At 32.1% G+C, this 18,474-nt stretch overlaps 1 protein-coding gene across 1 annotated transcript in view; it reads left to right on the top strand.

Moving 5' to 3' along the window:
- The first annotated feature begins 14,796 nt into the window (after positions 1 to 14,796).
- Positions 14,797 to 18,474, top strand: part of LOC107868531 (replication factor C subunit 1-like) — an 8,641-nt gene continuing 4,963 nt past the window's right edge. Inside the window, 8 exon segments of the mRNA XM_047411733.1 lie at positions 14,797 to 14,966; positions 15,388 to 15,401; positions 16,050 to 16,177; positions 16,256 to 16,444; positions 16,551 to 16,672; positions 16,743 to 16,950; positions 17,298 to 17,351; positions 17,883 to 18,028. Coding sequence (XP_047267689.1) covers positions 14,797 to 14,966; positions 15,388 to 15,401; positions 16,050 to 16,177; positions 16,256 to 16,444; positions 16,551 to 16,672; positions 16,743 to 16,950; positions 17,298 to 17,351; positions 17,883 to 18,028 — 1,031 coding nt within the window.

Consider the following 18,474-nt stretch of genomic DNA (forward strand, 5'->3'; position numbering starts at 1 on the left):
TGAACCTTCCCTTTTGATTAATGCCCTTGTCGTTTTGATCCTTATGACATAGGGCCATCACCACAGATTGCAAACGGGTATTAATACGTCTTTCTTCTAGTGGAAACACTAAAGTACCTAATAAAGCGAGAGTGAAGACTTCAAGACGCTTTCTCTCCCACTTCTCCTTAGTCACATGAAATTCATCCCAAAAGCAATCAAAACCTTCTGAGGGCCCGAATCTAGCGAACAAAAAATCTAGGAAAACCCACGAGTCACTTAGACAACCCAAATGGATACCCTTACTTTTTAAACCACAAGACTGCAAAAATCTCACGCCAGTATGATTTCGCGCTCGGATCATATCCGTCTCGATATAGGGCAAATGCAACAAATCGGATATTTCTGTCAAAGTAGGAGTCATTTCACATTCCCCAAACCTGAATACCAAACTACTCAGATCCCAAAAGGTCAACAAAGCCTCTATTAAATCTGGACGAGGGGTAACATGCAGAAGTTCTGTCAGATCACCTAATATTTTAATAAGTTTCTGCTGATCAACATAGTTAAACATTTCCCACCATTTGATTAACTTTTTGGGCACCTTGACAACCATCAGAACTCTAGACTTGGTGGACAAATTCATCCCGTAATAACACACAAGACGTCATATCAAAATTCGACAGGAGTAGAAGATTCCCAACCCTTGAAATTTTTGACGCAAACATATGTCGATGGGACAGACCACATTCATGACTCCAATTTGCCGAACAGAAGTACTGAGCGAAATCAGTCTACTTGGCAAACAACTCTAGATTATGGGGCGAGAGACCTAGGCTAATACTAAGACAAAGGCCAACACAAAGAATTACTAGACAATTAACGATTAACTAATAAATTGACCCTAACTTAAGAGACACTACCAAAAATAAACGAAAAAAAACTTTTGGATTTTCAGCTAGACACTGATACCACCAATTATGAAGAAAAATCTTTTTGGTATTTTGTTTTTTACAAATAAGTAGAAAAGGCAAACAAACTTTCTTTTTTTTCATTTTTTTTAAATTTATTTATTTATTTATTATTATTATTATTATTTATTTATTTTATTTTTATTTTTAAATTTACGGTACTTTGAGAAGACAAATGCAAAACGTGCAAAAAAAATTTTTTGAGTTTTTGGATCGTGAAGAACAAAAGCCATAAAGAATTCTAAAATAAACTACGACCTTCCCTTTTTTTCATTCTTTTCGACTCACCTTTCTATTTTTCTTTTTCGTTTTTGCCTACGCACCTTACACCTAACAAACTTTTTTTTCAAAAATCAGTCCGTCAAATGACCACGTTACCCTTAAAAATGCAACAGTTAGCATGTAGGTATGCTTTAGAGGGGAGTCTCCTACAAAGGGCCATGTGGGTCCCGCCAGGTCTCCATATGATGCACATAAGCATGACCTAAAGGCTGACCTACGTTGTGGTTCACTAACAAGGCTGTTCGGGGGAGCGTATGGTCGATAGTGGCTGCTTTGCTTTCCACCTACTCCATAACACCGACGGCTCCCCCCCTAAAATAAGGGTGACTCAACTAGAGGTTATGTACAATACGTGTACTAGAGAATTGTTGCAGAAAGAAGGTCGGAGGGTGGACTCATGATGACAGATATAAAGCGGTAACACATAGGATAAATACTATAAACAAAGAGCACGAAAACGCACAAAGGTGAAAATAACACAAACAATAACCACAAACAATGCTTATACACTCGTAATGTCAAACAAAGCCGATACGACTCCAAAAATAGCTCGAATTCTAAAAACTTTTCATGAGAGTCCCCAGCAGAGTCGCCAAAGCTGTCACACCCCTTTTAAGTACTCCAAAAAGATTTATGTTTTAAGGGTCAAAAGGGTTTTATTATTTAAGTGACAAGAAATAAAAATTTGTTTCGGAAAAGGATTATTTATATTTTTTACTCAGAGTCGCCACTTGGCATAATCTGGTGTGCCAAGTCACCATTGGAAAAATGCTTTTCAAAAATCATTTGACTCTTTAAACTGGTTTAAGAACAGAGACTCCGGCTAAGGAATTCTGTTGACCGAGAGGAAGGTGTTAGGCATCCCTCGATCCCGTGGTTCAACCACGGTCGCTTGGTAGAGTGTATCAACTATTTTGGCATTACGAAATGTACAAACCACACAAAAGCATGCAAAATAATCAAACAATAAACAAAACAAAACAATCCAAAAATGTAAAGTCCAGTCCAATTATACAGTCCAAAAATAAATAATGCGGAAATATAAATCTATTCTACCCTAGACTAATCTCCAATGCCTTACCCGAGTTCGCGGGCCTTCATCACGATCATTTTTCGCCAACATGATACGTCGAGGCATTCCCCGGTGAATAAGTACAGAAGACCTCAAGGCATTTCCTGGCTAAATGAATATATTTGAATCGCATGCGATAAAGTAGAAAACATTCAACATATACTCCACATTCAAACATCCAACGAAATACTTATTTCCAAATTTTGCCTACCCGAACCTACCATTGCCTACCCACTTGACCTACCATGATACTATCACGAAATTGACAATTAGACGTGAAAGTAATAATAATGATGAATCAAAACAACAACAAATCAAAATTAATCCTAATTCCCTTTAACATTTTTTTAATTCGCGCCCCGAATTCCCTTTAAACGACATGATTAGTGCATGCTTCGATTTTCCAATCACATCTCATAATCCAAAACCAACATCAAACACAACACAAACAACGAAGATTCAAACCCAACACACAGCCAATAAATCATCCACACCCACAACATCAATAAAGTAAAGATCGGTAGAAGAAATGGACCTCAATGAAACTGATCCTTGTCGATAATAAAGAAATTCGAAGACCAAAATACTCGAACGAAGAACCTCAATCACGAATCTCCCCGAATCCGAACTCGGCGTGGAAAATTGGAACAAGAAATAATATAGCTCGAGTTACGATTAGCTCGGGATAGCGTAAACGGACAGAAACAACTCAGAATCCAGTGCACTTGACCTTTCTGATGGAGTATCGAACCTAGTGCCTGAATCTGACCAAAATTAAACGAAGCAAAGAGATTCCGGTGAGAATTAAACCAAAATCAAGATCGGGAACAACGGTTTGACGCGGATTTGGGTGGAACAGAGGCTGGTCGACGTATTTTTTGTTACACCGGAGCTCCGGTGAACCCGAAACCCGATTTCATAACTGGGTCACTAAGACAGACGAACTTGGAGTTTTGACAATCTAATTGAACCTGAAATCTACGGAAATTAAACTCCGGTGAGCTCACAGTGACCAAAACCCATTAAACAGTCGAATTCTGGCCAGATCTCGTCTAGATATCGGCGAAAAAAGAAAAGATCTTTTGGCAATTTTGAGAGTGATTCGACCAAAACCAACGACGGAAAGCAGACGCCGGCACCGAGATCGTCGAAAAAGATCAGACAGAAGGTAGATTTCTCACCGTTTACCATATTTCGTTGCCGGATTCCGTCAAACGAGCTTCATACTCTCGTTTTCTTACTTATTCTGTCACGCTCAAATTCCCCCAAACCCCTGTTATTCTCCTTCTATGCTACTGATTCTTTGTTGTTCAGTTGTGTGCGCGTGTATTCCGGTGAAGCTTTTTCCCGGTGATGGTGTATGAATGTGCAGTCGAGTGTGTGCTTGTTTTGGAAATGGAAAAGTGGTACCGTGTATGTGTGTGTGTGAATTCGTTCGGTTTATGGAGAAGAAAGGGAAATCTTTTTTCTTGAGATGTGTTGTGTGTGTATATCGGTGAAGAAGAAGATAAAAATATCTATCCGTATGGTGTATCCTTTGAAGAAGAAAAGAAAAATCCTTTCAAATTGTTTTCTCTCTTTTTTGATTAAAAATGGCCTCCTCTTGTATTTCGTGAAGTGTGGGTATGTATATGTGGTGAGGGTGGGGTCACGTGGTGTAGGGGTAGTGGTGAGATGGGGTAGAGTTTGTTAGGATAGGGTAGGTAGGTGTTGTTTTTTAATTGGGTGGGTTGTTAGAATATTAGGATAAAACAAAATTAGTTAGGGGGTTGTTATTTTTGTCATTTTGTGGAGGGATTATCACACGGGTGAGGGTACACGGTAGAATAAGGTAAAATTGGGTAAAACGTCACGGGGAGGGACGAAATTAGGTGTCTACACATGTGGATTGCAATTTTTAAGTTTTAGGATTTATCTTGAAATAGAAAGTTTAAGCAGTAGAATATTTTCATTAGTATTATTGAGCTCGGGTTATCACAAGCTTGTAGCACAAATTCAAGTTGGAGATTTGGCCTAGGTATTCAAATTCAAATTGATAAGTAACTCTTGATGTTCAAATTCAATTTTACTACTAACTATTATCTCTAATTAATAATGTTTGTATTAGTAATATTGGTGTTATTTATGCTAACATTATTTCTTATACACTTTTTGATGTACAGTGTACTGTATTAGAACTTGTATTTTTAATTTGATATATTTAAACCAAAGTTTGAAAAAAAGATGGATTGCATATATTCATCCGGGATCTATATATTTTTTTGTCTCAATTTCTGTGACACAAATTGAATTTAGATAATCAATCCTACTTTAATATGTTTTTATATATTTTAAGTTGTTAGTATCGTAATTTATAATTTTTTATGTAATTTTTAAATAATATATGTTACTCTCTCTATCCAAACTTTTGTGGCATTGATAGTCAATTGTATTTTCAAAATAATTTAAGTTTTTAATTATAGTGATTTATAATGTTTTTCTTCTATTCCAATTTAAGTGACACCGATATAATTTAGAGATTAAACCAAATATTTATATCGTTTAAATTTTTTAAGTTGTTAATTATTGTGATTTACAATTTTTTTAAGTATTTGTTAAAATATGTAATAGATTAAATTATTTTAGATATTTAATTTTTTTTAATTAGTATAATTTATAATATTTTTTATGTAATTTTCAAAAAATATATGCTACTCTCCTTGTTCAGAATTTGTGTCATTGATAGTCAATTATATTTCTTAAGTAATTTAAATTTTTAATTATTGTGTAAAACTTTTTCTACTTTAATTTAACTAACATGATGCTTAAATGACCATAATAATTAATTAGAGGCGATATAGTAAAATCACGATTGAAGCAGCGATTAATTAGAGGTGATATTTAGTAAAATCATGATTAAAGCAGCTGAAGCAAACTTGTCATAAATATCTATTCTATTATTTTACTGTCTATTATTAATTTTTTAATTTATAAATAATTTATAATAATTAATTAGGAATGATATAGTAAAATCACGGAGCAAACAGCTGAAGCCGACAAGTCGATGAAGAGCTCCTTTAAATACTTAGATGACTTATAATAATTAATTATGAACAATCTAATAAAATCACGATTGAAGTAGTTGAAGCAGACAACATAAGCAGGCATATCGAAATTTTCTCTTCTATATATTAAAAAAAAAAAAAAAGAAGGTGAAATTGTAGTAACAAATAAGAAAGAAAGTAAATTATATGTTTGATATGAAATTAAATAAAGAATAAAATTTATTCAATTGTATAAATTATAATTAATTTTTACAATGAATTATCATATTACTAATCAATTTACTTAAATATAATATATTTGAAACAATTTTACACATAAAAAAAATATATATATTTGAAACAATTTCATACATAAAAAAAAAAAAAGATAAATACTATGAATGAAAAATAAATGAAAGATAAAGGGTCCACACGTGTGGAAATGTGTGATGGCATTATGGCTAAATTTCTTACATGACATTGTTGGTAATTAAAGAAAAAAGAATGAATTTTTATTAAAACTTTTGATGAGGTTCAGAAAACAAAGCGTAGGAGATTATCAAATTTAGCTTAAAACTTATTTTAAAGACTTTAATACCCTCAATTTTAAATTTAAAGACAAAAAATGGATATGTTGAAACAACCTCTTCTATAATATAGAAATATGCATGGTATAATTTCTAAAAATAAATTAATTGATTATCCAAATACACTTCACCTTATTTAAATTTTTTATATATATATTTATTTTCAAGCTTTAAATATTTATTCTTAAAAATAAAACTTTCATCTTATTTAGCTTAATTTTTTTATGTGTGTGCATTTTCATGATTATATTATGTATTTTAAAAATAAAACTTTCATCTTATTTAGCATTAATTTTTTTGCATGTGTCTTCCCATGATTATGCCGTGTGTTTAAAGAAAAATCTTACTACATCTTATTTAGTTTGAATAAAAACTTTCAACTTAAATTTGTTAAAGTAAAAGAGGATTTGTTGTTCACGTCACTTTAATTAAACACATATCACTCATATAATATAAAATATTAAAATTCATTTTAATTGATGAATACAATATCAATTTTCAAGTGATTAAAAAACTATTTAATTTAAAATATACAATTCAACAATGGAGTTGACATTTTTATTATTTGTTAGGAGAATTAAAATATATAAATAAACATAATAATTATTCAAATAAATTTAACGTATAATATATTCATAAATAAAAAATACATATATGTGTGAAATGGAATAAAAATATACATTGAACTGAAATAATACCTTGATCTTTTTGATTTTTCATATAATATTGAAATAGCTTCTTGCAAAAATACAGGATAAAATTGCACATAATATACCTTCTCCAAACCCTATGAATAGCACAACATGCACTTGATATGCTCAATTAACACAACTTTAAATTTTCCAGATTTTGTAGTGTTAAAGTTAGGTTGCACAGTTGAAACATGATATGATCCCTCCAACATGGCGATTGATATGCACAGTGATCAGAAAATCACACCTAACCTGCAAAAGCAAAGCCAATAACATGTTCTTAAGAAAACATACCAAATAATCAGATCAGAATTTTAACTTTATAGATAATATTCCAGTAAGAATACCACATCTTCAATAGAGTGCAAACGTTAACTAACAAAAATGTAATCTTCTGGGGGTAGTTTTATCATTTTCTAATTTTATCCGAGGATAAATTAAGGTAGGATAACTTATACCATCAAATATGTGGTATAACTTATCCCAGTACTATTATTAGTTTCGAGATAAGTTATCTCGAGTACTGCCAACCAAATGATGTATTAAAAAGTTTATCCCGGACTATTATTTTATCCCGAGATAATTTTGCCTTAGTACCTCACACCAAACGACCTCTAAGAATTTGAGAATGGTTACAAAATATCGTATTTGTTTTGTGCATTCTTACTATGGCTTCTTTTTTCCTTGAGTCGATGGTTAGTTTGAAGTGGGAACAGACTGTATGTCTTTTACAGTAGAGGTAAAAAAGAGCATTCCGTTGCACTAAAGCTATTGCTATGCGTGGTGTCCGGGGAAGGACCCCACCACAGGGGTGTATTGTATGCAGCCTTACCTGGTTATATGTGTTAGGATCGATTGGCGTTTACACACACTAGATCTATGGAGAGGATGAAGAAAAACTAGAGAGAGAGAGAGAAATGATTTCGTGGTAACACCCGTGGGTAAACTCCACGACGGACGAGCTATGCCTATTTATATTAAGGATTCAGAGTATGTACAATTACAAAGAGAAATGAGAATAAAAGGTACAATGCCTAAAATTTGGGTCGGGGCTCCAACCCGAACCCCGCCTTCGGATGGGGGCTCCTGCCCCATCACCCCCGACAACCTCACCGCAGAGGTTGAACCTCGTGAACATTAATATATAGCAGTACATAACATATTAATCAGGCTCCACAACCCAACAATATGACAGCAACTTTGTCAGTTACTCGGACACTTTCCTTCTTTTAAAGTAGAAGTAAGCTACATATACTTCACTTCACTTATGAAATTACATCAAATAAACAATATAATGTTATTGTTGTTGTTGTTTATAAGAAGAAAGTAATGATGAGTTTGAACTTTGAATATCAATATCAATAGTGAGTCATGGAGGTACAAAAGAAGACCAATATTTTAACAATAAACTGGAAAAATGAATAATGGAGAGACGTTGCTTATTAAAATTCGATGCATTCCTTCAAATGCCAAGATTTGTCAGCTCTCCTAATTTGAATTACATACTTGAAAAAGATAATTTCAAACAAGAGACTAATGACGAAGTCCAAAATATTACTAGTAACATTTTCTGGTTCTACAAGTCCTTAGTGTTGAGCTAATTAGCACAATATTTGCTTAACATAATGTGAATGAACCTCTTAGTGATAAAGTTGATTTTCTAAATAAACAGTTATGTATAAATTAAAAAGTTCCCTTTTTACTTAAAAGGGATAAATGACTATTATGTATTATAGCATGGGGAGATAATTAAGAAATATGTTTTGTGAAAGAGTGTTAAAAGATACTTCCTCCGTTTCAAAATAAATAAATTATTTGAGTATTTATTGGTATTTCAAAATAAGTGAATTGTTGAATTTTTTTTCAAATTTACTCTTATTATTTGACAACCAAAGAGTTAAATTTCAAAAATAGTACTACTGCAGCCTATAGCATTAATAAGGTCAATTTTTTCTTTTTTTTTTTTTGGTAAAAATGAAAATTTATGTCTTTAATGTTTTTTTCTCAATTTGTATGCAAAAATTTAATAATTCATTTATTTCAAAATGGAGGGAGCATTACGGATAAAGTAATAAAAGATTCGGTCAACTTAAAAGTGCTTATAAGCTCTAAACTGATAAGTTAGGATGATCAACTCTACTTGTGATTAATTTTGGCTTATAAAAGCTTCACTGATCAACACTTTTTGATATTTACCAAATGCGTAGTTAAGTCAAAAATGTTTAAAAGTTAGTTTGATAAATTTATAAAAACCTGAAAATATAATTCATTGTACGTAACTATTATCTGTTTCAACGGTAAAAAGATGTGAACTTTTTGGCATGTAATTAACAAATGTCCAAACAAAACATTTAGCTAGAAGATTACTAAGATTCAGACTCATAAATAACATAAACATACACCTTAATTTATCATATTTACACAAACTTTCACTTTTATAAAGTAATTACAAAAATCTCAACTAATTATGTATCTTCATTGAATGTTTCGAGAGCTAATTATGTATCTCCACAGACCCAAAATAATAATAAAAAAAATGTTTGGAAGGTAATTATATATCTTTACAATGAAAAAATGTGTCTTCGATGGATGTACTATGTATTTTGACAAATACAAAATCAAAAAAAAAAAATATCGGGAGCTAATTATGCATCTTTAAAAAGGAAAAAATGTATCTTCGTTGGATTTATTGGAAGCTAATTATGTATCTCGATAAATATAAAATTGGGATTTTTAGTAATTAGAAAATATCGAGATTTTCTGTAATTAAACTTCAAACTGTCGAGATTTATGTAATTTGCCATGTTTTTGTTCAAATTGTTGATCTTGGGCCTTGGATGCTCTATTAGGAACCTCCTAGGCCTATGTGGGTTCATGGATGCCCAGACTTGGTCTTCTTCACTAAAGCCCGAGTGTGTGTGCTATAGAATGGTAGAAGGGAAAATTAACTATATAAACCTATTAGATTGGTAACTATAAGTTATAACGAAAATTTTAAATTTTTAAGTTATTGCAACTTTCATTTTAAAAAAAGTAGTTAAAATTTTTTTTAAAAAAAAAAAATAATATCTGAAAAGAAAAATAAGATTTAATACAATTAATATACAATATTTCTTCCTTAAATATAGTTAACCTTAATTACTGATATTAATCCACCCCCAAAATCTCTCTAACCGTTTTTATTTTCTCCTATTTTAATACTTGCATTAAGAGTTTCCATCTTCATATACTACATTCCTCTTTGTACATGATAAATTCTGACAATAAACAAAAAAAAACATAATTTCGACTTCTTCTAACAAATTGCCGAGGATTATTATTTGAAAGAAAAGCAAAAAAAAGTATTTCTTTTGATAACAAATATAAATTCTGATAATTTGCATTCAATAATGATACGTCATGGAGGGAGATAGGATTCGTCAAGTATATTATTATTTTTTTATGAAAATGGATATTTTGCATTCAAAGCGTTTTTTTTTTTTTCTGTTTCTTCAATTCTCTATTGTTATATTGTTGAATTTTATATAATATGATGATGATTTAATTTTGTGTATGTTTATCAATTGCATGAAAAGTAAAATTGTTGTTTAAACAGGAATACCGAAGGACTTTGTTAAATGAGATTATGTATGATGCAACTACAAACTACAAAGGATTAGTAAAATCAATCACAACATGACTGATGATAGCAGGGATTTTCATAAATTCAATAGAAAAAGTTAGTCCTATTCATGAGTTCAGATGACAGCAATTTAAACAAATGCTAGTGTTTTGTTGATCTTCATGAATTCAATAGAAAAAGTTCATTGAGCATTGTTTGTTATTGGTATCATATTCACTAGCGATTCTACATCTGAACTATAACAATCAACACTGATTGTTTTCAAACATACTGGCATACACAAGAATCATATATGTTTCCATTAAACATATTGTTTCTAATGACGTACACAGAATCATACTATGTACATACAAATAAACCTCAAGAAATAATTCACTTTTTTGGATGTGGCCTCTCTTCTTCTTTGAATTCTCTACAATTTTATTAGATATACATATACCTGGTCATTATTATATACATGAAATTAGGCTCATATTTATCAAACATAGCAGGGGATTTTCATTTTAAAAAAAAAAATAGTAGGATATCTTTTTTTTTTTTTTTCAAAACATATATGAAAATTTGCTCCCATTTTTCATGTATGAAAACGTGCATTAATTCGGTTTGAAAAATGTATATCTCGCTCAAGTTGCATTAATTCGGTTTGAAAAATGTATATCTCGCTCAAGTATTAGAGTCGCTCACAATTTCCGTGTATGAAAAATATGTAAAAACAATACAAAATATGCATATCTCGCTCAAATATTTAGAATTTTGCTTATACTTTTGTGTAAAATAACTATTTGAAATAGGTATATAACCGTATAAATTCTGATTTCTGAAAATTTAATACAACTACATAATGTTGTATAAAACTTTCACAGAGTAATCATAGTCCTTAAATACAATTGAAATCCACATGCAAACTTAAAAGTCCAATCTTCAAACAAATTCAACATACAATTATAATACTACTTTTATATATATTTGATATAGCTCGGCTGCAACTTCGAACTTCAACGATCACAAATTGAAATTTAATCCAAAACTAGTTCAAATTAAATACATATACATACATATATACATACATATATATACATACATACATACATACATATATATATATATATATATATATATATATATATGTATATGTATATCTAGTTAGACCAAAATTTTGGATCTGAGCAACCTCCTTGACGTTCCGAATTTTTTTTGAGATATCACTCACTCGAAATGAAGTTCTTTTGAAGTAGATTAATGTTATCTAATCTTTTCTTTTTTGGAAAAATTTTCAACTTTAACTTTTTTCATGGCACGTTTAAGACCACAAGATTAAAGGGTATTTTAGTACTTTCAATGCAATTTTAATTTAAGGCAACAAAATTCAAAAATATCCTCTATTTTTTAAAATTTTGTATCAATTCAAAACCAAATAAATAAATTAAAACCTGGGTGTATTAAAAGTCAAATATCAAACTCATTCGAATGTTTTGAATATCGGAGAAACTGAGTATTATGTCATTCAATTTATGTGACATGATATGATTCAGAGTTTAAGAACAAAAATATATAAAAAAAGATTTTTAACATTTTTAGTTTCAAACATGTCATTAATACATGTGTGATCATAAAAGCTTCTCACTAGTTTAAGGTAAGAATGAGAAGTTAAAATTTAAACTATTTTGAATATAACGTATATAACATTATATCTTTCTTTTTAACTAAATGAATAGGTAAAAACCCTACTAAAATATATGGAATAAGCTACGAATTTAATTCGTTGCTAAAATATTTCCATCTTTACTTTCTTGAAAATGAAAACCGATACATGAACCAACATGGGTGGTCGTGCAGCGGTTGGGGCTGCTCCAACCTTAACCAGAGGTCGAGGGTTTGACCCTGGGTATGGAGAACACTTTGTTGGAAGCTCTTCCTCCCGAATGGGGCCCTTATCGAGGCGAATCTGAATTAATAGGACTCCAATGTGGGTACCGGACACCGAATGATCTAACCAAAAAAAAGAAAACCGATACATGAGATATAATACTTATTAATACCTCCAACTTCATTTAAATAAACTGTACTATTATATAGTAGTACTATTTTTAGAAATGATAAACACATTAACATTTTAAACATTAAGAACGTGTGCTGTGTTACGCAAGTAAGAAGGAAACATTGGTCTGATAAAATTCGCACAAATCTATGCAAGGAATATAGAGATAACGATTATGAAGTATAACAAATCCTATTGTTGTCTTCATGTCGTAAAAAAACGATATGGGTGGAAAGATGTTTAAAAAAGGGAATTATAAGGAAAAATTTACACAAGTTTGTTCTTGTCATTTATGGTCATAAATCCAGGATTCGGAGTTTTAGGGTGCCAAGTACACTCATCGATTTAATTAACTGGAAACTTTAAATTCTGGATTCGCCTTCAAGGGCAGAACCAACTAGTCGCCAAAGTATTCATCTTAACCTCCTTCGTTAGAATATAGTTAAAAAAAATAAAAAAATCTTTGATATATAGTAGATGTTGAAACTCCTTCGACTAGTTCGTGTGTTTTTATCTTTCGATTTTAAACCTCTCTAATAAAAATTTTGGCTCTGTCACTATCTCTTACCAGGGAGTGGTTAAAAGAAGGAATGCTTTAACTTTTTATCTATTTATTTAAAAAAAAAAAAAAAATTGACTTTCGCAATTTGGCCTCAATTTTGGGTGTAAAGTTTTATTATAATAATTAAGAATTAAAATTCATTATATATTCAAAATTTATAATTTGGTATTTTGAAATAGAGTCAGAACTCGGACATTAAAGTGAAAATAGAATTAGTCTCTTTTTAAAAATAGAACAAAATAAAATAGCAAGCTTAGTAACTTAAATCCTCTCCGTTCTTCTCCCTAAATTTGCTATTTAAATAAAAAATAAATGAGTTGATATAAGTCAATAATAGTTAAAAACATCTCCAGTAAAGAAGAAAAAAAAGAAAATTTTCAATTATAATATCGAGTTATTATTATAAATCAACTTAACTTGATAAGATTAATATATATACTTTGCACAATATTTAAATCTTATTTATAGTGAAAGGACAAGTCAAATAATGAGTTCTAATTATACCTAAGTTAACATCCTAATTGCATGAAATTTAATGTATTGCAGGCCAATAAGAATTTTTAAATAAGTATAATTTTGATTTCAGTAGTAAAATATTGGATACAGTTGATTTAATTGATAGGATTAAACTAAGTATGAATAACCAAAAATGGCAGGATTTGAGCCTGCATACTCTGGGCGGATTTTAACCCCCTTGCCACTGGTACTACAGAACACTTTGATACTGCAGGTGGCACTATTATTATATATCTATATTCTGTATATATATAGAGTTTACGGGTGGCGTGCCACCGCCCCTGATATCAAGCCTTTGGTGCTTGTGTTGCTATTGATTGTGTTTCTTCCGCTTTGATATCACATATTAATCTTATTAGTTTGCCTCAGTTTTTGTATCCTTGTGTCTCCAATTATAAACTTAACTGTTGCAAAAATAAGTTTTTCACAAAGAGCATTCCATTTTGCATGCATGCTCCCCCTGCTATTTTTTACCGGTAAAAGAGTTTATTTTTTATCCTTAGACCTAGATTGAGCTGCAGCTAGCATGATATGGAATTAGAATTAAGAAATTCTATGCAGAACAATTTTTCACATGTACGTGGCTTTGGACAGTTTAAAACACAACCCAGACCAATATTTAACAGATAGATAGAAATGAACGTCTCAGAATTGCAATAGCAACAAAATTTATACTTACAACATTCCTAGAAAAGCAAATTTATATGACAGATATCAAGCAGATAGGGAAATTGAGTCCTACTCTTCTCTGTCGAAAGATTGGTCGCATCTGAGGTTTTATAAATCATCATTATAAGCAAATTTGAGCCTAGAAATCCAATGATATATCTAAAGGTATCTAAGCAAATTTTTTCAAGTATGAGTGTATGACTACCAGAAGTTGTAGTTCTAATTAATCAATCTTAGTCCTTCATTATTTGCCTGCAATTCCCTTATTCTTTTACAATATTATATTGCTGCTGAACATTCATAAGCCATCCAACATTCATAACTAGATATTTTCAGTGCTAGTTGTTTTTTAACTGTTGTAGTCATCATATATACAAGTACATCAAGCAGAAAATTATAGCCTCTTCTACGTTCATTCTTTCCATTATCAAACAGGCAAATGGACATTCAAGTTCTGAAAAAAGTGTAAAGAAGCAGGTATATGACTCTATGATGATTATCCTTTGATGTCTGTACAAATCTCGTCCTCAGTGAATTACCCAATGAGATTCAAGGGGCACTAGTGCTGCCGGATAGTACTGACCAGACTCAAAGCTATGCTCTGTGCTCTTGGTGATGCAAGTGAAGTGCAGCAGGGTTCACACACAAACAATGGTGGCACAGCCTTAGAATCCTCGATGCCACAGCAGCGAGTATGCTGCCGTATCTCACATATATCACACGAAACCATCCTTCCACCGTCATCATCCCGAGCCAGGTAAACCTCCGGCAAATGACCGTGACATGTCGAAAGGAAAAGAGACGTTTAGAAAGGGCGTTTTGGATTTTTTTCCATTGCAAGATTACCTCGAAAGAGGGTTCTCTAAATACAATGCATATAATGTGTCTCTCATGGCTGATCTGCACTCCATTTTAAGAATTGCGGATGGGGAAGAGCAAGAGAAAGAGCGCGGGTAAACGTATCATACATATTAAATGGACTACTTTTATCAAAGATAAAATACTCGTAAATAATTATTTTTTTCTTACACATCTGCCACGTGAAATAAAATCCAGTTGGTACCATTTCTTACAAAAAATCGCTCAATTCCTTGTATTCAATCTGCTATTGAAAAGGATCTTCTAGCAACAAATGTTGAAATATATGAGGGGATTAAAAGCAGCAGGTATACTTCTCATCCAAGAGTCAAAGAAGCAGTTGTTCTTGACTGTTGTTTTTGATTGTGTATTTATTTGAACTAATTCTTGATTTTGGTCGGTTTAGAATTTTTTTTTTTTTTGGGGTATGTTGTTGTTGTTGTAAAGAAATTGACAAGGGTTTTGTCTTTGCAGATTCGTGCTATTTTTTTTCTGAATTATTTTATTGCGTTACAGAGGAAATAAATGTGGTAAGTAAGTGTCTTTCGCTGCCTTCCCAGTATGACAGCAAGTTTTCAGTCTTTGGCATCAGCGCTTTAAGCCCAAGTAGTTCCAGAAGTTGATTCCGGATTTGTTTAATCATCAAGTATTAATTAATTTTATAAATCATAGGGCTCAAAAGTGTCTATATACCGCTAAGTAAGAACCTGCCAAGCACCAGAATTAGAGGTATATGCGTCAATTGGGGCTCCATGTTGAAGATACTAGGGATACAAATGCTGAAAGTTTATATATATTCCATCTGTCTTATTTTATGGGGCTTGTTTGATTGAGAGAGATGTGTCAACGTTTTCTAAATAAACTGACAAGGAAAGTGTGCCGCACATATCGGATAGAAGAAGCATAAACAACTGAGTGGTGTATGTAGATGGAAACGTGGTTGGCATCTTGGAGAGGGACGGGGGCAGCCTGTTAATAACTAGACAGCTGAGGGATGTTAGCTTACTTCCATGAACTAAACGAAAAAAATCTTGTGGTTTTTTTTTCTTGGATTGGTGAAAGATGAGGACGCAAGTCCGTCAGATAACGGAGCATTGTGTTTATGATGTCTCTTATGCTGACGTGATAGTTAACTTTGGAACTGCATGGCCTAAAATTCAAAAATGCCAATTTTGAAGGTGATGAAACTGAAAGCTCTGCCAGGAAGATGCTAGCTGCAGAACAATTGGCATCCTCTCCTGGTACGAGTATTGCATGGACACAAAAATACAGGCCCAAAGCCATTATAGACATAATAGGAAATGAGGTATTCTTCTATGTTGATTTCTTTCTTAATGGCTACATTTTTTGAATTAAAAGATATCACATGGAGATACATGTTCAGGTGGAACAGATTCAGCATTGGCTAAACAACTGGGATGAGCATTTCCTAAAAGCAGCTAGTAAGGGGAAGGGAAAAATACAGAATGACTCTGGTGCTAAAAAAGCAGTTATGTTGAGTGGTATGCCAGGTATAGTCAAGACTACATCTGCAAAGTTGGTTAGTCGGTGGCTGGCTTTCCAAACGATCGAGGTATTTTCCTTTTAAACAGTGAAAATTTCAGGACTGTAATTTAATTATTTTTCGCCAACACTTCAATTCCTGTTGGTTCAACATAACAGTACTTTTATTTGTTTAGGTAAATGCTAGTGATATTCGTGGAAAGGCTGATTCGAAAATTGAGGAAGGAATTGGTGGAAGTACTGCTAATTCCATAAAAGAATGTGTTACCAATGAATTTCTAAGTGCTAATATTGGCAGGTATGCTTCTGCTCTCTTGAATGTTCAAATCAGAATTATGTTATGCCATAATCCATGTTGTTGCTTGCAGATCACACCGTCAGAAGACTGTTCTGATTATCGATGAGGTTGATGGCATGTCTGCTGGAGATGGAGGAGGTGTTGCCGATCTTATTGCTGTCATCAAGATCTCAAAAATTCCTATTATCTGCATTTGCAATGATCGCTACAGTCAGGAATTGAAGAGCCTTATGAATTATTGCCTTCCAATTGACTTCAGAAAACCAACCAAGCAGCCGGTCATATATAAGATTTGTTCATTTTAATATTTCTGTGGATGTTCCTATTGGAACTTTTATAAGAAAAATATAACACACAGGAGCAGTAATAAGATGGTACAAGTAAATCAGGAATGTTGTTTGATATATTCATTCGTCTAGCAGTTAGATATCCTTCCTTGGTTTGGAATTTAATGCTTAATGTTTGCCAAATTATGCACTATATAATGGACAAAATCCAAGCTATCCTTGCTTCAGTAATGTTTCTCTATCAACAAAGTTTCTGGTGTTCTTTCTGGATCTCTTATGGCAGACATGAGTTGAAAATATTCATTGGAAGTTTGACTGCTAATAGTATTCTTTGACAGATGGCAAAGAGGTTAAAGCAAGTGGCAAATGCTGAAGGCATTCAAGTCAATGAGGTTTATTCTCTTTCAACAACTTGCATAAGTTCTTATTACAATGTGAAAAAGATGTGCTGAAGAAAAGTTCTTTGGAACTGTCTTGTTTAGTTCAAAAGCTATCATCCCTGAAAAAATATTGTTTCACTTGTCCACACTTATGGACTATTGTATTTTTGTTTGATATTGTTGGTTTGTTGAAGTGCATGATAAAGTAAACCATGTCTTAAACACCCAGATGGAGGCCTATGATCTTTTATGGAGTAGATGATCAGAGTTCCTTTTTGTATAAAAATTAAATAAGCAAGGTCCAAAAGTAGTCTTACAATCAAAACATTTCTCTATTTGTAGCTCTGATGGAAACCACTACATGCATTTGTGTTGATACATATTTGGTTGAGATCTTTCCTGGTTAAATGTGTTACAGCATATATAATTTGGTGGTGCTACTACAAAACAGAGGGAAAGTTTTTCCTTTTTTGGTTGTCTGGACATACATTTGCAAACTTTCTGAGTTTCATGATTGTTTTTCTTCTTCTTTATCTTTTCTAGATTGCTCTTGAGGAATTGGCAGACCGTGTTGATGGAGATATGCGTATGGCTCTAAATCAATTGCAATACATAAGTCTCGCCAAAAGGCAACACCTTCTAAGCAGGTCAAAGGATGAGGATATCTCACCGTTCAAAGCTATAGAAAAGTATGCACGCCTTAGATTCAACTTTCCTTCTAGTATTTTCTATATAACGTCCAAGCTTTTCCCCGTATATGGATTGCTATGTTGGGTTTTCTCAGTGTATTGTGTCCAAATATTTGCAGGAGTGATTATTTCCACTACCTTGTGTGTTATTGAACAGATCAATCAATAATTAGTAATATTTGGAATAACAGCACTTAGCACTAATCAGCAAAAAAAACAACAACTCCATAGTTCATTTAGGGGGGACTCATATTCATGTATCAACATAAACCTTCTGGTAAAAACAATTGGTTATTTTGCTCTCTTTTTTCTTCTTTCTTTTGACATTTGATTTATGATGCTCTTACAATGTAAATGCATAATTTCTGTGTCATGGGAACTAATCTAAAATAGAAAACAAGCCGTAGAACATCATAAATTGAGTGGACTATTGTCGGAAAAGGAGG

This window comes from Capsicum annuum, chromosome 4 (genome assembly GCF_002878395.1).
Source record: "Capsicum annuum cultivar UCD-10X-F1 chromosome 4, UCD10Xv1.1, whole genome shotgun sequence".
Lineage (NCBI taxonomy): Eukaryota > Viridiplantae > Streptophyta > Magnoliopsida > Solanales > Solanaceae > Capsicum > Capsicum annuum.